We start from the raw sequence: 24,032 nt of genomic DNA, 5'->3' as shown, positions 1-24,032 counted from the left end.
TCAGCTCAGTAGAGGCAGTTTAGCCGTAACCTCTGGAAGGAGGATATGAGTATGGGAGAATGGCTAAAGACAAGGCTTTAGTCTTGTAGGATAAAAGGCGGCATGGCTAATTTTGATTATGCCGTTCTGTACATTGTGTTGTGAGACAGGCAAAAGGACAAGGTTGCTCATATGAATGTCAGCTAAACTCCAAGTGAAGTTTATTAGCAGTTTAATTCACTGTCAGTTAGTTTTGCAGGTGGGATTTTCATAAATTGCAGAATTTGACCTTAAGATGATGTTCTTTTGGTAAAAAAAAAGAGTACAATATTTATTTAATCTCTTATTTGATCTTTTTTCTTATAAAAAAAAATCTTTTAGTTGCCTCATAGCATATGAGGTTGAAATTTTTCTGATGAAGATGCATGCCTTGTGACCAGGTTGTTGGTATCGGTGTAGCTGGGGGTGACCTTGATATGTTCACTGCATCCTGATAAGATCAACCTGTAATATTCACCAAAAAGCAGGGTGGAATACTAATACGCTTCTTTATAACCCCCACAGTATATCGGTAAATGAAGTCAAGGCTAAAGTGGTGCTCGTCCATGATGAGCAGCAGCTTCTCTCTGAGGATGAAGCAATGGTAAGTAATTTTTTTCTAGAAGTTCATACCTACGGTTCTTACAGGTCAGGTTTCCTTTTGATGACTCTTTGATGTAGACTTCACTGTGCAGAGTTTGTGCAAACCATCATGCAGGCCCTCTGAAAATTGGGTTGTCTTACTCTTCTGCTCAGCAGTCATGCTTTATTTTGATTTTTTTTTCTTTTTTTTTGTACCCCTTAACAGTCATTACTTTTAATGACGTTACACAGTGGGGATTGCAAGATTGCAGGCAGGAAACCCTTTGATATCTTGTTACAGCCTCCTAGTGCTTTACAGGCATCAGTTGAGTCCACAGTTGCTTAAAGGAGCCTTTTGGTTTTTGAGTGTTGAAGAGCTCTGATTTATTAGTGTATATTAAATAATTACTGACTAGTTCATATAGGTGACTGAAGTTGTCAGAGTTAACATGAGGTTGAACCAGACTCTTCCAATATCATGGTTTTATCTTGCAAAGAATGAACCTCCTGCCTGGTATATTTCTGAGTGCGCTTTAAAAGGAATCTCTTACTTTGGGTAATGGTTCCACTTATTGTCTCAGTCCAAACCAGCTTTGATTTTCTTCTTTTATTTTCTTTTAACAAGACAACTAACCTGCTGTTTATACCAGCCTGTATGTGTGTGGTGTTTCTGTAGCCAGAGATTATTTCATAATCGGTGCAAAAATCTGTATCTGGAGATGAGTTTAGCTTTAAAACACTTTAAAAGGTGTTACCATATCAGTGTGGTTGGAGTTAATCTCTTTAGAAACTGGAATCGTTGGCAGTCATTGGACCTAAGACCTGCATGCAACTGCCAATATACAGTAGATCACTCATTGGTCTGATGCAACATTTCATTCAGCAAAGGATTCTTTATATTAGCATTAGGAATGACACAAAATTACAATCTTCCTCTTAAGTATCAAGATTTTTATGTTGTTGTTTTGCTAGACTGTGTGCATGTCTGCCAAGGCTTAGTGTTGTCTCCAATTGTTCAGGCGGGTTTCCTTCATACTCATTTGAATTCTGAACAGGACGAACACAGTTTCCCAACAGTGATTTTCCCTCAAGCTGCTATGTGAGTGCAGCTGTCTGTTCTACTTTAGACTTGTTGAGCCTCCCTCTTACCAAACAGCACACATCAGCTGTAAATAAAAAGACGAAAGCTAAAATTTTCTTCTTGTATTTTTCATATTTTCCTTTTTTCCCCTGTAAATTGTAGGCACAATTAAACACACACAGTTAGCAGCTGTGTTCTCCCAATGTAAGACAGAAACTGCAAAGCTTGTCACCTGTAGCTTGTAATTAAAAAAAAATAAAATTAGGCCTGACTGTGTTTATGGTTAGTGTAGGACTGTCCTTCACTCTTCCAACGTGTTTCTGACATTGGGTTACTTATTTCCGCCTGTCTAAATTGGAGATTATGTAACATGCAAGTAAGTAAAACCCAAGCAGCTCCAAAGCTGTAGCCCACACCAGAGACTTGCAGATTGCTACAGGTTAATGGATAGACATCCTAATGAACATAGCTGCCTGAAAGTGTGTACTAATCTGCAACTACAGAAAATTGTGATCTTCCTCAGCAAATTAATCAGGATGCAATGCTAGCGCATAACAGGCAATATACAATTCAACTGGTGAAAGGCTCTGTATTAGTCTTTATCTCCTTACAGATTTCTCTCAGCATATGTGCTTTGTACTATAAACATCCAAATATAAGAGCTGGATGTTTAAGGTTCATTATTTTAAAGGTAATGCACATTATTTTAAGCCTTAATACAACAGCGAACAGTTGCTGTGTAAAGAAATAGCAGCAAAGTAATGATTAACAGAGCGTGGAGCTCGTCTCTCTCTGTGTACCTTGTATTTCTTTTTCATGTTATGGCTACCAGTGCATGTTTGTACAAAAGTCTCTCTCAGAGCTTTTCCTCCTCTAAACCTATAATGTTAAGTTAGAAAGACTCCCACAAGGAGAGGGATAAGATAAGACAAAATTGATTTGTTTAATCTATATTAAAGAAATTAATTAGCTCATTGAGAGATTTCAGTTGTCAAAGCTGATTGCAAAAACAGTGCTTTGGTGTTTGAAACCATCATTTTTGAAAGCAAAGTAAATACATCTTAAGTGATACTAGATCTGGCCAGTCACATTTTACTTGACATGAATTGAATGTACAGTCAGACAGGGATTTATTTCATTTAAGCAATAATTCTAAACATGATAACTATTTTATTTCTTTGCTCTGACTATAAGCTCTTATGCTCTTTGTTATCCTTCGCTATGGTTACATGCATGGTGGAATCTAGCTATTGTTAAGTTTGATCTGGCAATTTAATTGGCCCACCATCCTTGTCCCAGTTTAAATGTAAGAAAGAGAATCGAGTTATTGTTCCAAGTATGTCCAGTGTTGCAACCAAGCGGCAACCTCCAGTGGTGAAATGTGAAGCCTATGCCGAAGGGCAAAAAAATTGCAGTTCACCCCTCATTCGCTAGGGGCTGGCTCCAAAACAGAGCAAATCCCCATAGACTCCCATGTTAAAAAGATCCAATTCACAGCAGAAATAAACATGTTTAAAGCTTGGTATAAAAAAAAACATTTTAGGACTAATAGGTCAAGTTAATGACAACTGTGTGGGGGGTGAATTTTTTTCAAACTCATCCGTTTGGATGTTATTTAATAGTGAAATTCAGCATAATTAGGGGTGTATCCTTTTTATTGACATGTATCTGCGGCAAGAATGGAGAGTGCAGAACAACTGCGGTTTTTAGCCGGCTAACAGTGCGCCTTAGCTTTAGCTCACCTACCTTCATTAGCCAGTTAGCCCACGTTAGATCCGAGTTGGCTCAGTTAGCTCTTAGCTACCGATTGATGAACGTCAATCATCCACCCCCACGCTCACAGCCCACCCGTCTCAGCTCCGCCACTTTGCCCATTTGACGGCAGGCGTGATGCTGCCAAGATGGTGATAGTAGGAACCGCCCAAGGAGCTTCACTTTTGCTCTTCAGAGCCCTACGGGTGACGTCACACAGGCTCTGTCCATCTTTTATATACAGTCTATGGTTGCAACACTGTGTGGAAAAAATGCTTAAGTCTTTGGGAAGTTATCATACTGGAATTGTCTCTAAGTTACTTGACTGGTGGTTTTGTCAGACGATGCTCATGTTGTAAAGTCAGGATTTTATTAGAGCAGAGCACCAGGCCAGAAATGTTTTACACACCCGTGAGTTAAGAGTTTTAATTTAATGCTTTTCTGTGCCAATTTTCCAATTGTTAATAATTTTCCAATTATTTTTTAACAAATTTTTAAATCATATTTCAATGTCTTAGTTTGTAGTACGTGCCAATGTATCATTGTTTGTAGTATTGCATAACCTGGAGGAAATTATATTTTGTTATTTCTTTCTTTCTATGCATGTATTGCAAAATAAAAAAACAATGAAGAAGTGAATCTAGAGTTGGGCCATACTGATTTTAGCATTTGGAAACACTCGCCGATCATGCCAAATGTAAGATGATCGGGATCGGCAAGTATCTCTGTCTTAACACCATCTGATACCATGGAAACAGAATCAGAACCTGTTGGAATTACATCAGTAGCGCAAACTATTAAAGAGTTGTGCCTAGTCATTTTCTGTCATAGCTCCAGCTTTAAAGGGTTAAAGGAAAAGCACAATGAACTGCAGCAACAACAATCATTTGCAAATGCTTTTAAAAAACTTGGGGAAGTTGTAATGCCACCGCAATAACAGATAAAGTCTTAGAATTCATTGTCCTGCATGACCATGCATGGAAAATGTTCACTGTAAGTCCAATTTAAAGATTTTTTTTTTAAATAGACTTTAATTTGAGTTTATCTACTCTACTATACTATAATTAAAGATGTATTGTGACAATTTTTGTTTTCATGTTAACTGATGTTTTAAAGTTTAATCTATGCTAAAATTTGCAGTCTGACAAAGGAAAGCTTATAATTTCTGAATGAGAGGAATTTATCAGGAATTTGGCAATATTTATATATGTTTTTACAAAAAAAATGTGACGCACCTAACCCAAGTTTAGTTAAGCATTTAGATACCGGGGCATTTTGAGCTCCTTTGGTCAGACTAAAGCAAAAAAAAAAAAAAAAAAAAAAATCCAGTGTCATATAATGTACTTCATATTCTAGATTAACAACATTGGTAATAATGCCAAACTTTCAATAAATTTCCCATATTGGGAAATTTGAACTGTTCTTTATTTTTATAGTCTTCACACTCAAGCGCTGTCACCAATGTACACTGCAGAAAGATCAGAGCCCAACGATTCCCTTGCCACAGCAAAGTAAGGCAAGGCAGTTTATTTGTATAGCACATTTTCATATACAGGAGTGCTTTACATAAAACAAAGGCATTACAGATATTTAGAAATAGTAAAAGGCATCAACACATAATCACAATAAAATAATTGACAAAGCATTTGCCACTAAAGAATGAGTTAGAAAAACAAAACATCACTACATACATCTATTGGGTCTTAAGGCACGATTGAAAGGGGATTATTTATGTATGAGTTTTTATTAACATTGCATTTGTTATCTTCGAGCCAATGCATCCTCTATTGTGTATGTGTGTATCTATTTGAACTGATGAATAAAGACCAGAGACATTGAGCACAAACAGCAATGATTCGGTTTGTTCTTCCATTGTGTGAGAGCAGGCGAAGGAAGTTATCAGTGCTCAGTTGTAATATCTGAAGACTGTGATAAGTTTCCCTCTATCATCCTCAAGAATAAGGATCATACAGATTTTACTCTCTTATTCAATTTGTTTCATTTTCACATCTTTTTTTATTAGTTTCCCCTCTCCTTTCTCTTAAGAAGCTTTGGCCTCCTAAGAAAATTCAGTTTCCACTTCAGCGGCCAAGATAATTCAAGAACCGAGTGGATTTTCGGGAGAACAATTTGATGATCAAAGGAAGTGCTGCACTCAGAAGGGAAAAGGGATACTCTGAAGTAGCTCTCCCTCTGTGTTCTATCATTATGTTATCACCTTCCATTCCTGAAGAAACTGCTGTTAATGTAGGTTCACTCACATTTAGGTAATCATTGGCATGGGAGAGAGAGGAGAAGGTGAAGAGTAGGAAATATAATTTCAATACTCAAACTCAAAGTGTTGCACAAAACGAACTCCTAGCAACCCTCTGAAAAAAAAAGAACTGTCCATTGTTTGGGCATTTACCGATGGAGAATGCATTCTCTGGACCACTGATGTGTGACCAAGCTCGGACTGCTGCAATGTGCTTGTGAACAGAGCCACAGGAAATTGCCTTCTCTCGAGAAATACACATTTGTGCAAAGGTGAATTTCACTCTGCCTGCTCTGTACTCAGTCTAGCAGAAACTGAAAGACTCAAAATATCACGTTTTTCTTTTCTTTTGAACAGGAGAACGAAAGAAATCCCCTGATCAAAAAAAAAGTCAACCTATGCTGTTCATGCACCTTTTTGGTTCTGACAAGAAAAAGGAAAAGTTGAGGGAATTTCATGTTTTGTATGCGTAGATTGAAGGGGGAACAAACTGAAAGTAAGGTTGGGATTTCTCCATAATGGTTTGTTGGTAGTTGCAAAAGTCTCTCCTGTTTTAAAGTTTAAAAAGAAAAAAAAATGTCAGAGTCTAGGGGTTTCTATATACATTGGAAGAGCTGATTTTTGTTATAAAGGCAGAAGTCTAGTAGTGTATGTGGGAAGCAGTGGTGCATGGACTAACTGGAGGATACAGAACCTCAAAGATCTCATTATAATGATCTCTTTGGCATCAGTAACTATCTTCAGGGATTCTGTGTGGCACAGAACAGCGCAGGTAGACTAAATACTACATTTTTCAGAGGCTATAAGGTACTGTCTCTGAAGAGGTCGTACCTTACCTTGGTTTAGTGTCTACATAGTGTGATGCTTTATGGTTCTGGGTTCCACATCAATTTAACCAACCAAAATTTCCCAGACTTATTTTCTTTTGTAAGAAAAAGTGGATCTATATAACATCAAAGTCTAAAATATTAAATCAATGGGGAATTACTAATCAGAGATTAATCAGAGGTATGTGCCCCACGTACATACACATGGCTCTGATCAGTCAGACACTGTTGAAGGTGACATTTCATTAAGATTTAGTCAGATACAGCCAAACAAATGAGTAAAAACACATCAAAGTTTATTAAGATGTCAACCTAATATTTTCTCCCCACTTGATCAACTCTTTATTTGTCTATTTTTAATGTTACAGATGGTTTAATTTAGCAATTAATGACTTGAGAACATTTTACGTAGTTTCAAAGGTAAACACTTGTTACACCAATTAATAAATAAAATGCTAATTTAAAGCCGTCTTCTCATGACGATCATGTTTGCCTTTACGTATTTTTGCATAATTTGTTTGAAGGTTTGTTTTGTTTGCGTGCCTGCAGAAATTAAAACTACGTGTTTGCCTGCTGCTTTATGTGAGTAACTGCTAGAGGGTAGTATAAGGACCAAATTGACCAGATTAGTCTGAGGGTTGATAGCTTGAAAAAAATGGCAGAAAGTTTCGAAGACAAGACACAATCTGCTTGTGTTAACAAACCATCTGCAATACGGCTGGTTTGGTTTTTTTCTACCTTTATCTGTAACTCAAACTAATTCTAACCTATTGTCACCATGTTTAATATTTGTTTTCACCCTATAAATTCAGCAACTTCGTCTGGTCTGAGTTGTGTATTGCGCCCCCTGGAGGAGTCATCAGGTAACAAGTGTAGTACACAAACAAGTATATGAAGAATTACCCGCACAATAGAGCCGGTAGCCTGCGTAAACTGGATTATGTTCTCTGTTTAAGAGCTTAAAAATAAAGCACTTGGACTTGGACTGAAGTAAATTCTAGATCCGTACATTGCAACAGCAATTTGATGAATAATTTATCTTTTTATATGAATTATCAAGCAACATTAATAACGTTTAGGGATTGTAGCTCTTTGAATGTATGAATTAGCTCATTTCTTTAGATATTAATGGCATGTTGTAGATTGTTAATAAAAGCTCTTAAAGATGCTACATAAGAAATTATGTACATTTTTCCAAATTAATAATCTTCAAAAGGTAAAATCTACAATAAACTGAATGTCCTTAATCTCTAGAGGGTAATGCAAACAAATAAGGAATAATTATTTCTTACAAGGAGACGCCACCTAGCTCCTTTTTTAAATGGAAAACATAAAAATAGGCAGAAGCATGGTATGTGCTACTTAGCAGTTATGAAAAACCTTCTCAAAGCTGTTTATCCGCCTCTGACATTCTTCTGTCATAGTGACAGCTTGACAGCATCCCGCAGAGTCCCAAAGCACCTGCAAAGCAAACAGGCCTGACATGACTCTACCTTCCCATCTTGGCAACAGTGCTCTCTTGATGTTCACATCAACATCCACTGATTTGCGCAAACAAACACTGGGTACTTCACGGTGCCCTCCCACCCCTCGTCACTGCCGACCAAGGTCAGCCTCTCAGCCCGGCTCTTTACACCATCTGTTTGAGCTGGTTGACACTTGGCCCTTGCCAGCACAGAAATCTTACCTCAAAAGGGGGTCTGACATGTTTGTTTTCTGTTTTTGTGTCTCAAGAGGGCAGATTTAACCTATATTTCATCTGAAAGGCAGAAAGTAGTAAAAACATTGGTGAAGTGAAGGGCAGTGACACATACTGAATCAGGTAGGTATCACCAATTTTGACTTTTAGTACCACATAGGAACAGCTTATTAGCTCTGCAAGCCAGATAAAACTGTGACTGTAACTGTTACAGATTTAGTCAGCCAAGAAGGCTGCAGTGGGAAGGACACATGAAAGAGAAGGGAGGCGTTGTAGTGCATCCTGCCTGGTGACATCTCGTCAGCCTCCAGAAGGGGGCAGCAGGCCTCTAAGATGTGTGTGAGCTAATGGAAAAATGGAAAGTCACATTCACAGGTCATTTAATCTCTTTGTTTTGTCACGGGCTGGGCCTCTGGTGCTGTTTTCCTGCCTCGCTCCTTTGAAAAAAGCAGAGATCCTTTCTATTCAGGAAATTCTCATCTGCCTGCAAGAATTTCTGCTTTCATACACATGTATGTCAGTCTTATAAGCTTGCAGTGATCCAAGGATTAAATGAGTACATTCTCTGGAGATTCTTGGGTATGGATGTGATTAAGAGAGTAATTCTAATTTTTACTGTCTGCATTCAACCCTGAAATGTGTGTAGGCTTTTTTTCTCCCTTCCCATTACTTATATTAACTTTAAAGTTTAATATCTGCAGACATTATCCATACTTAGGATTCCACTCTTACTGGATGTAGGACATGATGCTACTTCACAGTGCATACACACACACACATACATATACAATTTATATATATATATATATATATATATATATATTTATAGCCTTCATCACTGTTTTCTTACCAACTTTTGCAGTATTTTACCGTACAAGATGCACAACTTGCATTACAAGGTTGCAGCGCCATGGTGGAAGAATCAGTCAAATACAGGTTTTGCATGCCCACTTTGCCAGCTAGATTGTAGTATTGTGAAAAAAGCTTATGGATGTATGAGGCTAAAGGTAGAAGGATAAAAAAAAGGGGCTGGTCTGCAGTTCTACCTCTCATTCATCACCTGCCATCACACATGTCACATTTTTGCTTCCTGGCTGGAGTGCTTTCAAGTTACATAATGCCAAATGACAGGCTGAAACCAGTGGTGAAGTTATGTGTTTTGTAGAGCTGAGGTAGAGAAAACTTTTCTCAGGGAAATAAAAGCAGTAGTATGTCATGTTCTTTTGAGAAGGGAGGGTGGCAAGGGGTCTTTAGAGGAGTGACTGCACCAATGATCTGGGTGGGAACTATGAAAGACTTGTTTTTTTTTTTGTTGTCTTATGCTGCACACCCCTACACTTCTCAATCTCTTTACCTTGCCCTCTTCCTCTGTAACTCCAATTTTCTCCACACTCATCTTTTGTTATGTAACTGTCAGTATTGGATACGCTCAAGGTTGCCCGGGTGCTGCAGTTAATGGAACCAGTGGTAGGTCAAAGGCAAGAAGAGAGGGAAAGAGCAAAGTGAAGAGGCATTTTGTGCTGTTCTTGGCTGAGGTGTCTTATATCAAGAGCTTGTCTGACTGTAAACTAGTTCTCTGTAAGACAGCGTATTCTGTTGCAGCTTCTCAAAGGATAGAAAATAAATTAAGTGAAATGACAAGACAAAAAAAACAAAACATCAGTTTTGAGGAATATGAATCGCACAGCTGAGTGTTTGTACTACTTTGACTGTCACTGAAAATTTTGTCTTACAAGCTGCTCTGACAAACCAGCCTTTAAGCGAGCTCAAGGCAATCATGTGTATTTTTATCAGCTTTAACCACTTGACAAATACAATTGATGCTGCAACTGGGTAACTGCAGCACTTGAGAACAGGGTGCACACAGATATTTGTGTTCTCTGGGACAATCTGTGCTTGTGCATCTCATGTGAACACATAAATTGGGAATCTTTTTCTTTCACATTTCAGGAACATTTTAATGGAATCATTAAGTCATGAAAATGGCAGAACATGTATTACTGCCTTCATTTGTAAAGAAACAGCTTTTTGCCAAATGCAGTTCAGATTTCCCCCCACAGTGTTTTTTTAAATTTTTATTTTGTGTTTTTAATTTTACGTTGTGGTCAACTCAGAGCAATAGAGATGATCACAAGCCCCCGACAGTTTTATTGTTTATAACATTGCAAGCAGTTTTAATGCTGCTGCTGTGTAGTTTGGCACTTTGAATTCCCCGATCTTCACCAGGTCTGTTGCATCTTGATTAATAATGGCTTCTGTTTTTTTAACTGAAAAATGATAAAGAAGACGACTAATGACTTAGATCTTAGGGCTGGTTTTAAATGGTTTTACACCAGTTGCAGAATATCAGCTGCAAGCGTTGGTGTCTGCTTGTAGTTTTCAAAGATGGTGGAAAGCCAGAAGAGGCCACATAGCTGTTCTTGTCATTCAGCAATTGGGCTGGCTCTCATTCAAATCTCAGGACGTTTGACATCTTATGATGTTTGATTGTAATGTGGAGTGTGGTTAGAGTGAACTGTGTCATGCAAGAAATATTTTGTTGCATTTGTATTGTTGCAAATCAGCAGGGAGCCTCTGAACGACTCTAGTGCTACAGTAGATAGCAGCAACCACCAACAGGCTGAACACTGTCATAACATAGTTTTACGCACAAACATGGTAATAAACTATAGCCATTTTAGCATATGGGTCAACATCCCTGTTCACCTTACTGTTCTTTTTTGGTAATTAATGCAAACCAAACACATGTGGCTGCGCACCACACAGCAAGCTGGCTTCGCTGTATTAACTATGTTGCATCCACAGTGTTGATACAAGTTATTTTATTTACCTGTCCAGAACAAAAGTTGCAAATTCTTCATCAGATTGTAGTTCTTAACGTCTAAAATCTAAAGACAACCAACGCGAACTGTTGTTTTGGCTGTTTTTTATAGATTTATTTTTTTGCCATGTCTTGTTTTTGCTGCTGAACGTGGTTTCTTTGTGGGAGGAGGTAGTGGTGAACATCAATTGCCTTGTGAAGGGCTCCCACTATTGTTGTAATAACTATGTCTTGAAATAAATTCTACTGCACAATATATGTAAAATTGACCTTCATTGCAATATTAGCCCACTTGATATAAATATGGCCTCAACAACAATGCACCAATGACCTCATCTGTGATAAATAGTAGTCCCTAAATCTCCTACATTTGTGCTCTGTGCTCACAAATGCCATTTGTCAGTGGCAAATCAAATGGATGCTTACTGTCCTGCATACCTGCTCTATGTAGATGCTAATAGTTATGGCATAAGAGCACATGGAGTGAGCATTGTGACGGTTGAAAGTCGTGAGAGGAGTACTCTGCAAGACATGCTAAATATTTGTGGCAACTATCAGAAAAAATACAGAATATTTTTCAGCAAGGATGCTGTTTCTAAATTTAGCATTAGGTAAAACAACGGTACTAACGTTGAGTGTAACAAAAGTAATAAAGTTCATTAGACATATGTGCATGAGAGTTCAGCGAATAGAGCTCTGTATGAGAAAACATCAAAAGTGGCATCAAATTTTATTCATCATATACCATATAGTCATCACAACTTTCAACTGTGTTACCACATATCACTTTCAACAGTGTTAAGATTAATTTATGCTCTACATTAATAACGGATACAGAGCCTTTCGTTCATGTTCTGCGCCCATGATGTGCGTAATTTGGTCTGTTTTTGGGGCCCTTCCGAATGTTTATCCTGACTGAGCAGTTTAGCGATATGTGATCCTTGAAAGTAACAAAAAAGAAGAAGCTACACTGTTTTTAATGGCCGTGCAAACCACCGTCGTCTACTGTGCTGCATCCTTTTTTTTTTGCCTCTTTCCGAGAATGTGTATACATTATTATGATTTCCTACATCGTCGCCATATTTGCTGTTGTCTGAAACTGCTGTTTGAACTAGGAAGTTAACTCTGAACTCTGCACTGTCCTGTGGCATTTAAAAATGGACGTACCTAAATATGTACATAAAGGAAGCATAAATGGGCCTTACTCAAATGTTTTTCTAATTTTGTGCAGTCCTACCTTCTACATATCTTTGTTTTCTGTTATCAGACCGTTCGCTAATTTGCTATGTGCAACACTGGCTACAGTTTCCTCTTATTCTTTTGTCTCTACCTTCTCATGTCCCATCTAGTGGTTCAAAATGGTATTACAAGAGAATCTCGCCCACCTTTGAAGTCTCATAGTTACATAGAGAATGAATTAGGGCTGGGCGATTAATCGATAAAATCAATAAATCGAATTTTCCATTTCTGGAGACTTATTTTTATGAAAATCTGAATTTTTTTCCATAGTTAGTTAGCTGCAGACTTAGCCCTCCCTCCACACCAGAACTGTGTTTGTCTGACATATTTTCAGTGAAGTGACCCTTCACTCATGCCTGGGATTTAGCTGTGCGTATAACTGCAGTGAGAAATGCTGCTCTCTACGAGATGCAGAATTTAACTTTAGCCCACAAACCCTCATTAAGAGACAACCTTCATCAGGGGAATTATGTCTGCAGTGGATCCTGTATGATAAGGATCCAGATGGAAAGAGATCCCGGATGCATTGTGCTAGCATATTTCTATGTAAGATAGGAAGTTGTTTATATGGTGGAAAAGCTATGACATTGTGTGCTTTAGTTTTGCTGGCATTCATCTATATAAACAAATAAATGTTTTTAAAAAGTTTATTTAAGTTTTGTAAAAAAATCGATTAAAATTGGATTTTAAGGCCATATTGCCCAGCCCTAGAATGAATCATATCAAATTTAAAATTAAAGTCTATAACTTTTACTGCTCTGAAGGTGTTCCTTTAGATAAAAACAGTCTTAGAGAGAAAATACAGAGACCCTAGACATGCAGTTACCTTTACCTGGTTTTGCATCCACTGCAAGTAGCCGTTAAGTGTTCCTTTCTAATAGTTCTCTCTTCTTGTGTTTCTGTTTTATTACATTTTACTTTGATTTATGATCTTTCGCAACAGAATTTCTTTCAGATAACAGTATGATATGATTATGTTTCTAAAGTAAGGGTTATATTAAATTATGATGCAGTGCACTCATTTGCTTACTGTCACTGTCACTTTTATTTATTTTTTGTGTGATTAATGGTGTGTCTTGTAGATATTAAAGCCTAAGCTGCATCTGTTTGGAGACAAACTGCACAAATCAGTATTTTTTTTTTCTCTAAATATCAAGTCACATCAAATGTTCTGTGATACTGGACAGACCTCTGGCTCCTGAAAGAACATCTTGTTGTTGAGCCTCATCTCGTTTGTGGGGAAATTGTTGATGTGTTTTGCGTTTCCATGGTAATCTTGTCGTACAGCACATAAGACAATAATGGAAGCCCTTAAAGGCCAGAGGGGCACCAGAATAGTTCATGTCCTCAGCGTTTCAGCTATTGTGATGCTTGGAGAAGTTACACAACCTGACGTTTACTCTGAAAATTATCTTTTCCCCCCCATCATTTCAGAGCTTTTGAGACCCGCAAAGATTGGGCTTGCTAGCAAAGGGATGACACACGGAATGACAAAACTCCTGTGTCTGTCTGTCAGGCTTGGTCTTTATCCCACTGACATTTGCTGGCTCAGGCTCATCTGGAGAAGCTGGGGATAAGAGTCAGACACAGATGGCTTTTTCTCTTGCAGTTCTGTCTAGCACAAGATTCAGAAGGGGCAAAAACAAAATATTTCTTAATCCTCATCCGGTTTTTACCAACTCTCAGAAATATAATTGAGTCTTTGCACACCACAATGGTTTTTGTAACATGTAACAAGTGTTTTTTACTCCCCATCAATGCTGACCCAACCTACTGGTGATTAAGACTTGATAGGGCTGTAACTTTAGCTGAGACATTTCTTGTTATCTTGAGTGAGTCAAAAGAACAATGCAGACTGCCTTGTGCCATTTAAAACTGATGAGCCAAAGCCAGCATGAAGGAGGAGAGGGGAGGTGTAGGTGTTAAATTGATTGGCGAGAGAAAAAAAAGCATCTGCTTTGCAAGAGCTTAACAGTTGCCTCAGAAGCACGCCTGCTATTGTTTCCAAACAAGAATACCCACTTCTGTGTGCCGAGGAGTGTCGCCTTCAGAAAAATGTGTGAGGGATTGAAATTGTTGCATTTTTCTGTTTTTTTTATGCAGCTTTCTAAGACCTTGATCCATTTTCTTTTTTTTTTTTTTTCCTTTTTATTGCTTGCTATACTCTTTCTGTTCTTCAGGCAGTTCAGAGTTAATATGTGGGTAGAGAACAAAAGACAGAGGATGTGGCATTAGAGTCAGCAGCTGATCCAATGACAGCGAGGCGAGAGGGATCCCAGGTGTAGTCATGACTCAAGTAGCACTCCAAGATGTGGGGTTGTGATTGAGGGGGGCAAGGAGTGAAAAAGAAGCATGGGGGCATCATGGGAGCTTGCTTCCTGTGTGACAAGATGCCTTCTGCGTGCATACTCTCTGACAGCAAAGAAAAGCAAAGAGACAGGACACCTGAACCCTTTGACCTCCACCAAAGTGAGATCAGACTCAGATTTCTGTTGCGGAACAGCAGTGGCATGACGGTGCGCCTCAACAAAGTTTGGTCAAACATCAGCTTTAAGAAAAGGGGCACTTTTGAAAAACAGTTATGCAAAATGCTTCATGAGCTTCAAATGAAGACGTTCAATTGCAAAAACATGCAAATGAAGAATTCAATGAAAAATGCAGTAAAGAGAAATTATTTTAAAGCATTTTCAAATACACCAAATATCTATAAAATTTCTTTGAGTGAAGTTGGATTCTGTTGCCTTCACACCTGGAAGAATGGGGACCATAACCTGCTGGGTCGGCATAAGCAATGGACTCAGTTTTTTGTCGAACTGTTTTAGTATGTTATGATTATAAAGCTGGCTGAAGTTTAGCCTTTTTTATGTAGAGACTACATGTAATGAAACTGCGGATTATATGTAACATTTTAATGCCATTGTAATCAATGGACAGGGGTTTATAGTAGCAAATCTTGGAATTGATTTTGATTCTGATGCATTTTTGTTTAAACTGTGAATTCAACCTTAATGATAATTATATTTTACTACTTCAAATGAGGTATTATTACATGGTGCATGATTTTTGGGGTCCAGTCTGTGGTCGATTACACCAAAAAGTTTTGTCTTAGCATTTTTTCCACAAACTTAATTGACTTTCATACCTGGCTGTATACAAATGTTATTTTAGTTTCTTTTTATCACAAAAAAATTAAGCTTAACTGCAGCCTTCTTCTATAATATTTCGTACACAGCTCATAGTCATTATTACACTATTCTTCAAAGTCTTGCTAGCAAATTAATGAAGATGTCAATCACACATTACATGTGGCAGGAACAGAGGAGTTTAACTCCCTAATTGGAGAACTTTCCGCCTTTTCTCTTGAGAATGACAGTTTAATAATATCTATTTCTTTTCAGTCTCCTTGGAAATTCTGATAACACTATTTTTTCTTCTCCTTTGGCATTGGTATTGGGGTGGGGAAAAGTTAAGTGCTGCCTAAATTATGTTTTCTGGCAACATCTTCTTACACAGCAGGATGTGCTTCATTAAAGCACATAGGCATGCTGGCTGATGGTAGGAGGGCTTGAAGGGTGGTGTGGAGAACCTCACACCAAAAGGCAGATTGGGTTTAAACTATTATAGCATATTAGTTGAGTTGGTGAAAATGTTGTCTTACTGGTGACTTTGTCTTTATTTGACCACATTCACACAAAGAAGAAAATGTTTTTTTTTTTATAGATGGAAGCTATTCCAGAAAGGTGTATGTCCACATAATTCCAGTCAAAACACTTTTATTGCCAGGCCTGTAAGTGGCACTGCAGCTTTGCCACGGAGATAGGACTGAGAAAATGCAAACCACTGACAATAAAGATGCAGAAGAAGAAGAGCGTGGTCGGCGCTAGTGCTTTCACAGTTTTTGGTTCTGGCACCGGCTTTTTTTTCGAGTCTTAGAACCTTGGTTTGTTCTGACGAACTGTCCCACATTTACACCAATATAACAAAACCAACGGGGACTTCATTGCATGGAAGTAAACAACACTTGGATGATTTGGTCCTGGAATTTGATGGCTGAGTATCCAGGCTCAATGATAACCTGGGATTTCCTAACAATAAACAATACGTTGTGTTCAGATGACTGAGTGAATTTCATTAGATGTTAAGATGTCAACACGAGCTCATATAAATCACCTATAGTAATCTTAATGGGTTGCCAGGCAGCATAACACAGCTGAAAACATGGTCATGCAACACCATGTTCAGCTCCATTTTTGTCCAAGTCTTTTTGTTGTGGTATTCCTTCTTCACTTTCTAAAGCTCATTGATTATTTGGTCTGGAATTTTATTTATTTATTTTAACGTTACTGAAACAGCACTTGTGTGAACATTAACAGCTAGTGTTGCGAAAGGGCTCTTGGGCAGTTACATCATCAGATCATAAAAAAAAAGACATCTGGGTTGTACACATGGAATAGAAAAAGGTGGCGTTTGCAGAGCTATTTCCAGAACAGCGCTTTTGGATGCCCAAAGTACTTGTTTTGTGTAGACAAAATGTCCAAACGATAAACTACTCTAGCCTCTTCCCCGTGTGGATACAGCCTTGGACCAAATAGGTCTTTCCGAAAGTGTTAGCATATGCTATGTTTTGCCTATATATGACATTAAAAGATTTATCCAGTGCTATAGAGGCTACATTGTGATCCATATGTCTGTTGCATATTATATGGGAAACCCTTACCTTGCCTTAGTGAACATTTATTTCAATCAAGAAAAATAAATTTACTCAGGAATTGTTAGAATTTGTACAAAAGTAAGCAAAAATGTTCCAACTATCCTTGAAACATTTTTTAAATTGACAGGCTGTTCTCCATGTCAGTTAAAAGTGATTTTATTTTCCACTGACAGGCTCAGATTATTATTCGTCCAGAAAAAGACACGGAAATGAGCCACCTGGCAGAGCCAATTTGCTAACTGGATTCTCTCTGTGCAGTGCAACTTGCTTGCTGACCTAATCGCTGGAATATTAATCACATCATATCCTGAGCAAGCCACTTGCTTCCCCGGTTGAGGGTGACCTCGTACTAACTCAGTTTCCAATCCAACTTTATTTATAAAGCACTTTAAAACAACCACAATGAACTAAAGTTTTGTGCAGTAAATTAAATGCTCAGTAGATAAAATGAATCAAAGCATTAAGTCCAAGTTGAAATATACTGTATAAAAACAAAAACAAAAATCAAGTGTTTCCTATGATCTAGGGATTTCCCATGGAATGAACACCCTGACAGCATGCATCCTCCATCTATAGGTATTTTTGTGAAAAAATAAAACACTAATTAACAGAGGGGGGCCCTACTTTTCATACCTTTTCCCCAATGTATTGGAAACTTGACCAAAACTGGGCGATTGCTTACTTTTCTGCAGAAATAGTAAAACTGCATGCAGTCTTAACATCAACCATCACAAACACATGATTAACTATATTACTTTAGCAATTTTTCAAAACAAGTACACCCACTAAAAGAAGCTGATTAAATACTTTCTCACTGCTAGCAGTCTGTTTAGCCTCAGTCGTTTGAAGGCTGAAGTGTTTCAAGAACTCGTCCAATCACAACACCATGAAGGGATGGTAAATACACTGTATTTTGCTAGTTGTGTTAAAAGAACAACTTGAGAAAAGCACGTCTTTCTGAAAAAAATTTACATGTTTTGTATTTCACCGCTAACATGAACCCCATGCACCAGGTCTGAGAGCAAGCTGCTCGCTCCCCTTGCAGTCAGGTTTTATTTCTGTTAGTGTCTGCAAGTTGTTGCAACTTACAAACAAAAATGGACAAGTGTCAGAGCCTCCATTGCTATTACATTAGGCTCAGTATGCATGCTTCTGTTAAGGAAAAGTGAGTTTTTGGTCAGTCTTGTCTTGCCTAGAGCAACACCCTTACTAGAAAATAGCTTTTACACCCAGGTATTGTGTTCTCATCATTGCCAAATGAAGGGAAAAGGAGCTAAGCAATGCCAGAATATTAATTTATTGAAAGGAAAGTTTAAATTTAATTGAGGAAAAGCAACTTGCATGCCAGCTTACTTAATGTAAGACTTTCATGCACTTTTTCCATTCTGTGTCAAACTCTCTCCTTTCAAGTGACTGAGCTTCCACAATTTCAAGTTTTTCTTTGCCGCAAGAGTATCCCTGGAGCTAAACTGTAATGTATGTGGATCACTTTTGCAGACTAGTTGTACGTGGAAGAAAGTTTTGAAGGATTGTGCTTGGACAGAATTGCTCTTTACTGCTATTGCTCTGCCCTGCATCCTTCTTGTTGTGTGTTTTACTACAAAGGGTTAATTTAAGGACCTGATCTGACTCATGTTTTCATGCTTGTGTAATCTCAGTCTCTTGTGTTTTGTTCTAGAGTGCATTTTTACATGTGCCGGATGTGCTTGTGTGCCTTTGCACTTAAGGCAGGATCAGTATTGTTGTCACTCTCACTCCCTCTCTTCCTGCTTTCTTCTCTTTTCTCACACACTCCCCTCACTCCCTCTACAGAGTGACATTTATTAATTAAATATGGTGTTCTGCCGCAGGATGTGCTTCCCTTTCCACTGTCTCCAGACACTAATAATTACATTGGCATTTAGCTCCATGATAAGCCGACCCTATGGCCTTTATGAAATGTTCCACGGGCCCAGATACTGAGGAAAATATAGACTGATGCCATGCTATATATTGATCCACTTGCCTGTCTTCATGCTTTTTATCTTGAGGAAAAAAAGGGCAGTGTTCATTAGTATGATTAAAGAATCTTACAGCAACGCGTAATTTTTACATCATTAAAATGAGCTTTGCTGGAAATATTCCAGGTGTATTTCTGTATATCGAGCTGATGATAAGTTGGTGGAGTTGAATTACTGCCATCACCCACATGGATCATGGTTATTTATGGTATATAGGTTTCTGTAGCTTTGAAATCTAAAGGTTTATTAATTAAAATTAGCTTCCTTGTTGATCTCCAAGTAATTACTTAATTTGTTTACTTATTATTTTCTTAGCTCATTATTTGTACATTACAATAATCAAATCAATCAAATTTACAGATACTGTATCTTGTTCTACTCATCCAGAAGTTAAATACACAAATAAACTTAATTTAAAATCAAGTGAAGCAAAGACACCTCTCGGTGAGCCTTATTTTTCATTACGAGATGTATACTCACCTGCCACTTTATTAAGGACACCTGGCTTGCACCTCATTTTGTCTTCAGAACCCCTTTAATTTTTCATGGCATAGATTCAACAAAATGCTGGAAACATTCATCAGAGATTTTGCTCCCTATTGACATGATAGCATCTAGGGCTAGATGATATAGAAAAAAAAACATATTGATAAAAAAAAATAATCATTGATCAATATCGATTAGTATCAAAACATTTTAATAATATATTTTAAGTGCAGCCCTGGACATTTGTGCTATTACTTAATGACCTATTCTTAAATAAGAATATGCAAATACTGATTTCATATTCAAATCTTCATACAACCACCTTTCCTAATATAACTGTAAGTTTTTAAAAAAGAAAAGAGACCTGATCAGTAAAGTGATCTGATATTCTAACAACTTTTGATTAAAATTAAACAAACAAACAAATAAATAAATAGAATATCTTCTTTTGGTGGGAATAGCACACTATAGGCTATTTTCCATCGGGTCCATGTGGCTGCTGTTTCGTTCCGACCTCCAGTACGTCCAGAACGCATCAAGCTCAGCAGCTCAGATAAAGCCAGACAGGAAATCAGACACGGAAACAGTGTAAAGCATCTGGTAAGTTTCAAAATAAAAGCCCCCGTGCAGATTGACGATCTCTGAACTGTGTAAACACTATTTCATTAATTGTCAGGGGGTCTAAGAGTTTTTTTTTTTTTCACATTATGGATCCTGGAAGTGGACCCACTGACGGACCCGGTGGAAACTGGCCGTTAGGTAGCTCGGAAACTAGTAGGACTATGTAAACATACACCACTCAACAAGAACAAAACAAACTGTAGGCAAAAATCAACTCTTCCTCCAGCTTAGCATCAGTACGGGGTATTTCTTTCCTCATCCCGACCTTTTATCGTAACAATTTCCTCCGCCTCTCCTGAGACATCTTTGCAATACATATGCTCTCTGTTGTGGTTTGAGAGGGGCGGGGCTTGTTGACCGAGCATGCCTGGCTCTGCGTTCATGATTGGTTGGGAGGAAGTAATGACTGTTGTATTAAGCTACATGATCAGTTATAATTCAAAAGGAAGGGAAACCTATTCTATTGAACTTTCTGTCTGCCTTTTTTTCTATTGCCTCACACGTCTATTGATCGATATATATTGTTATCAAACTATCTAATAGCATCAGCCCTAATAGCATCACACAGCTGCTGCAGATTTGTTGTCCGCACATCCATAATGAGAATCTCCCATCCTTCCTTATCCCAAAGCTGCTCTATTGGATTGTGATTGGACATGGCCAGCAACAATACTCAGGTAGGCTGTGGTATTTAAACCATGCCATGTCGGTACTTAGGGGCCCAAAGTGTGCCAAGAAAATATCCCCCACACCTTTACACCACTACAGCAGTCTGATCTGTTGATACGAGGCAGGAGGGGTCCATGCTTTCATTTTGTTTTCACCAAATTCTGAACCTACCATCTGAATATTGAAGCTGAAATTCAGACTCATCAGGCCAGGCAACATTTTTCCATCTTCTAGGGTCCAATTTTGGTTTGTCTACATGAATTGTTGCTCCAGTTTTCTCTTCTTAGCTGACATAAGTGTCACCCGGTGTGGTTCTCTGTTGCTGTAGCCCATCGGCTTCAAGGCTGGATGAGTTGTGTGTTCAGATGGAATTCTGCATATCTTGGTGGTAACCAGTGGTTATTTGAGTTACTGTTACATCTCCAACCAGTCTGCCCATTCTCCTCTGACCTCTGACATCAGAAAGGGATTTCCAGACAATGGCTGCTGACTGGCTATTTTCTCTTTTCCAGGCTGTTCTCTGTAAACTCTAGAGATGGTTGTGTGTGAAAATCCAAGTGGATAAACAGTTTCTGAAACATGCAAACCAGCCCGTCTGGCACCAACAACCATGCCACATTCAAAGTCACTCAAATCCCCTTTCTTCCTCATTCTGATGCTCATTTTGAGCTTCATCTTGACCATGTATACATGACTAAATGCACTGAATTGCTGCCATGTGATTGGCTGATTAGGTATTAGTGCTCACAAGCATATATAGTATAAAGATTCAAAGTCATGAAAGTATAAAGATTTTCTTGGAAGTGACCCAAAGCACAAACCTAGCACAGACGAGGATGACTTAGTCTCCAGCTGGTGGAAACTAAGTAAATGACCAAAATATTCAATGTTTGATTTTACATTTATGCAGTTGGGTTTAATTAAAGCAAAATAATCTGTTTGCCCTGTCAGTATGGTTAATTTTATGTGTCCTGAAGCTGGTAGAGTGTCTCAGATTAGAGAGCACTGCTCATTTTATTATGACTTAAACTTAATTTTGTTTACTTCATGGTTCTTTTAATTATTCGTCTATGGCTGGATGGTTATTAACACATTTACTTCTGTGTTGTGACAAACTCAGAATCCTTTTTTACTTTGATTTTGCTCAGATCTTATCATTTACATAGTTGGATACACAATTTGCTTTGCTTTGACTCTGAATTTATATAATCTTTGCTGAGCTTTTAAAGATTCAGCTTCAGTCCCGTACAAGATCAGGTCATGTTATGACAGTGATGTTGCTAGATCCTGCATACTTGACACATTAAAATCTGAAAGGATGCAGTAAAGTCACTATTGATGCATCGCAGGGATTCACCTCATTTTTCCCATGAAAATGATACATTCTGAACAACATCTTGTGTTTTAAAATCACAGTAACCAGTAAAAGAAACTTTGTCTGCAGACCAGACAAGCACTTTCAAATCGCCTGTTCATCTAAAAGACGTGCAGTCATGATCATTATACACACAGCCTTGCGACTTGCTAGTTGAGCCGCTACCAAAAGAACTAGCCAGTCACCAGTGATTTAATGTCAACAGTTAAAGATACAAACTCCATAGTAAAAAATCTCACATTTTTATTCAAGCTCATTCATCTCAATGTTTTAACGTTTAGGGAACGTGCTCTAATGAAATAAATTAAACATACTCTGGTGACAATTATGAAAAATACTTTGAATGGCGGTTGCCATTTTGTTATGCTCAGATGGGGTCTGTGCTTACAACGCTTCTGACAATTCACATGATAATGAGGATGTTTTGTTTATGTTTTAAGTCCCTTTATTGATAATTTATTTTGGTACTATTTAGGTTGCTACAAAAATTCTCATTTATTAAAATTTTTTATGTCATGCCGCTGTGACAGTTCTTTTGTAATAAACTTTTCAGATTTGGAATTTTATTTGTTTAATTTCATATAAATATATGAATATGTACCATACCAGCATCAAATGAGTTCAACACTACAACTGAATGAAAATAGAAGAATATAAGAAATAGAAAGAAATACTTTTTTTTATAAATTGCCCAGGAACCCACTCAAATCCACCTGTGGGTCCCGGGGGACTGAAAACCTATCAACATCACTGTATACATACATGAACATATAATCAAGAGTTTGAATAAGCAAATAAAAGTGACAGGAAACAACTACTAAGCTCATCTGCATCGGTAAAGATGCAGATGAGCCTCAGTAATGCCTCAACAAATTTAAGTTAAATTAGCCAAAAAAGCTTTTAGAATATTAAGTTTGATTAGCCTTTACATAATTACTTTGCCTCAGGTGGCCTAATCAGTGTGGTACATTGCAAGATGATTATACGGCTTATCAGCCTCAGCTGTATCAATTCATGCTTTAGTCACAATTACTATAATAAGCATTTAGCTTACAGAAATCTCCACTGCATTAGTTATATTTTAATGAGTTGTCAACATAAAGCCTGCCATCACTTTCATCTGTTGCCTGGTGTCATTCTGCTTCAATTCTCAGTCCCCTTTTTTGGATTGAGAAAGAAAATCCTTCAGTGACTTTTTTTTATTTCTTACTGCTATATTGGTAAATTATTCATATTTTGGGACCATTTTACCTTATCTGCCACATAAATATGGTTATTTCTCAAAAGGCAAGGGAGTAATTTTTCCACTGTCTAGAATTTCCTTTTCCTTCACTGCGGTAGAATAATACTGCAATTTCACAGAGCAATGCCATGCAATCACTCAATGTGCCTGAATAATCTCTGATCATTGAATAGCATTACATGCAGATTCAAAATTAATAAGCAAGTGTTTCCAGCCAAACCTTCATAGAGGTTGCCAGAGATGTTCACAAGTCCCTTTTTGCAAGTCCAAGTCGAGTCTTAAGTCTTTGACCCCAAGTCCAAGTCAAGTCGCTTTTTGTTGTAATGAGGAATCTGCCATGTGAAGCCTGCTGTTTGGTCTGCTGAAGACTGCATTATAATATCCAAGGAAATTAAAATCAATTTTCTCACCATTTATCTTCCAGCATTTAGTCACAGCCCTGATCTGTGGCTTAAACTGACAAATATTCTGTTCTTCTCCTCTGGACAATTTTCTTTAGCTTTACTGATTTCAGAAAACCTGTTTATTTATTCAGATTTATAAATATGTTCTTAACGTATCCATGAGTTCTTAATGTAAACCAAAGTTCATTTGGATCCACAGAGAAATTTAAAATACTAGAACTGCAGTTCATAGCATTTTTTTTCCTGAATG

At 37.8% G+C, this 24,032-nt stretch overlaps 1 protein-coding gene across 2 annotated transcripts in view; it reads left to right on the top strand.

Annotated features, from left to right (window-relative positions):
- LOC121640365 (glucosidase 2 subunit beta-like) overlaps positions 1-24,032 on the top strand; it is a 144,204-nt gene that overhangs the window by 21,458 nt on the left and 98,714 nt on the right. For both annotated transcript variants that reach the window (XM_041986079.1, XM_041986080.1), the window contains one exon: positions 544-622. In XM_041986079.1, the coding sequence (XP_041842013.1) occupies positions 544-622 (79 nt within the window). The remainder of the gene's footprint in view (positions 1-543; positions 623-24,032) is intronic.

Source organism: Melanotaenia boesemani, chromosome 5, assembly GCF_017639745.1.
Source record: "Melanotaenia boesemani isolate fMelBoe1 chromosome 5, fMelBoe1.pri, whole genome shotgun sequence".
Taxonomy (NCBI): domain Eukaryota; kingdom Metazoa; phylum Chordata; class Actinopteri; order Atheriniformes; family Melanotaeniidae; genus Melanotaenia; species Melanotaenia boesemani.
This window is presented reverse-complemented; position numbering and strand designations above follow the sequence as displayed.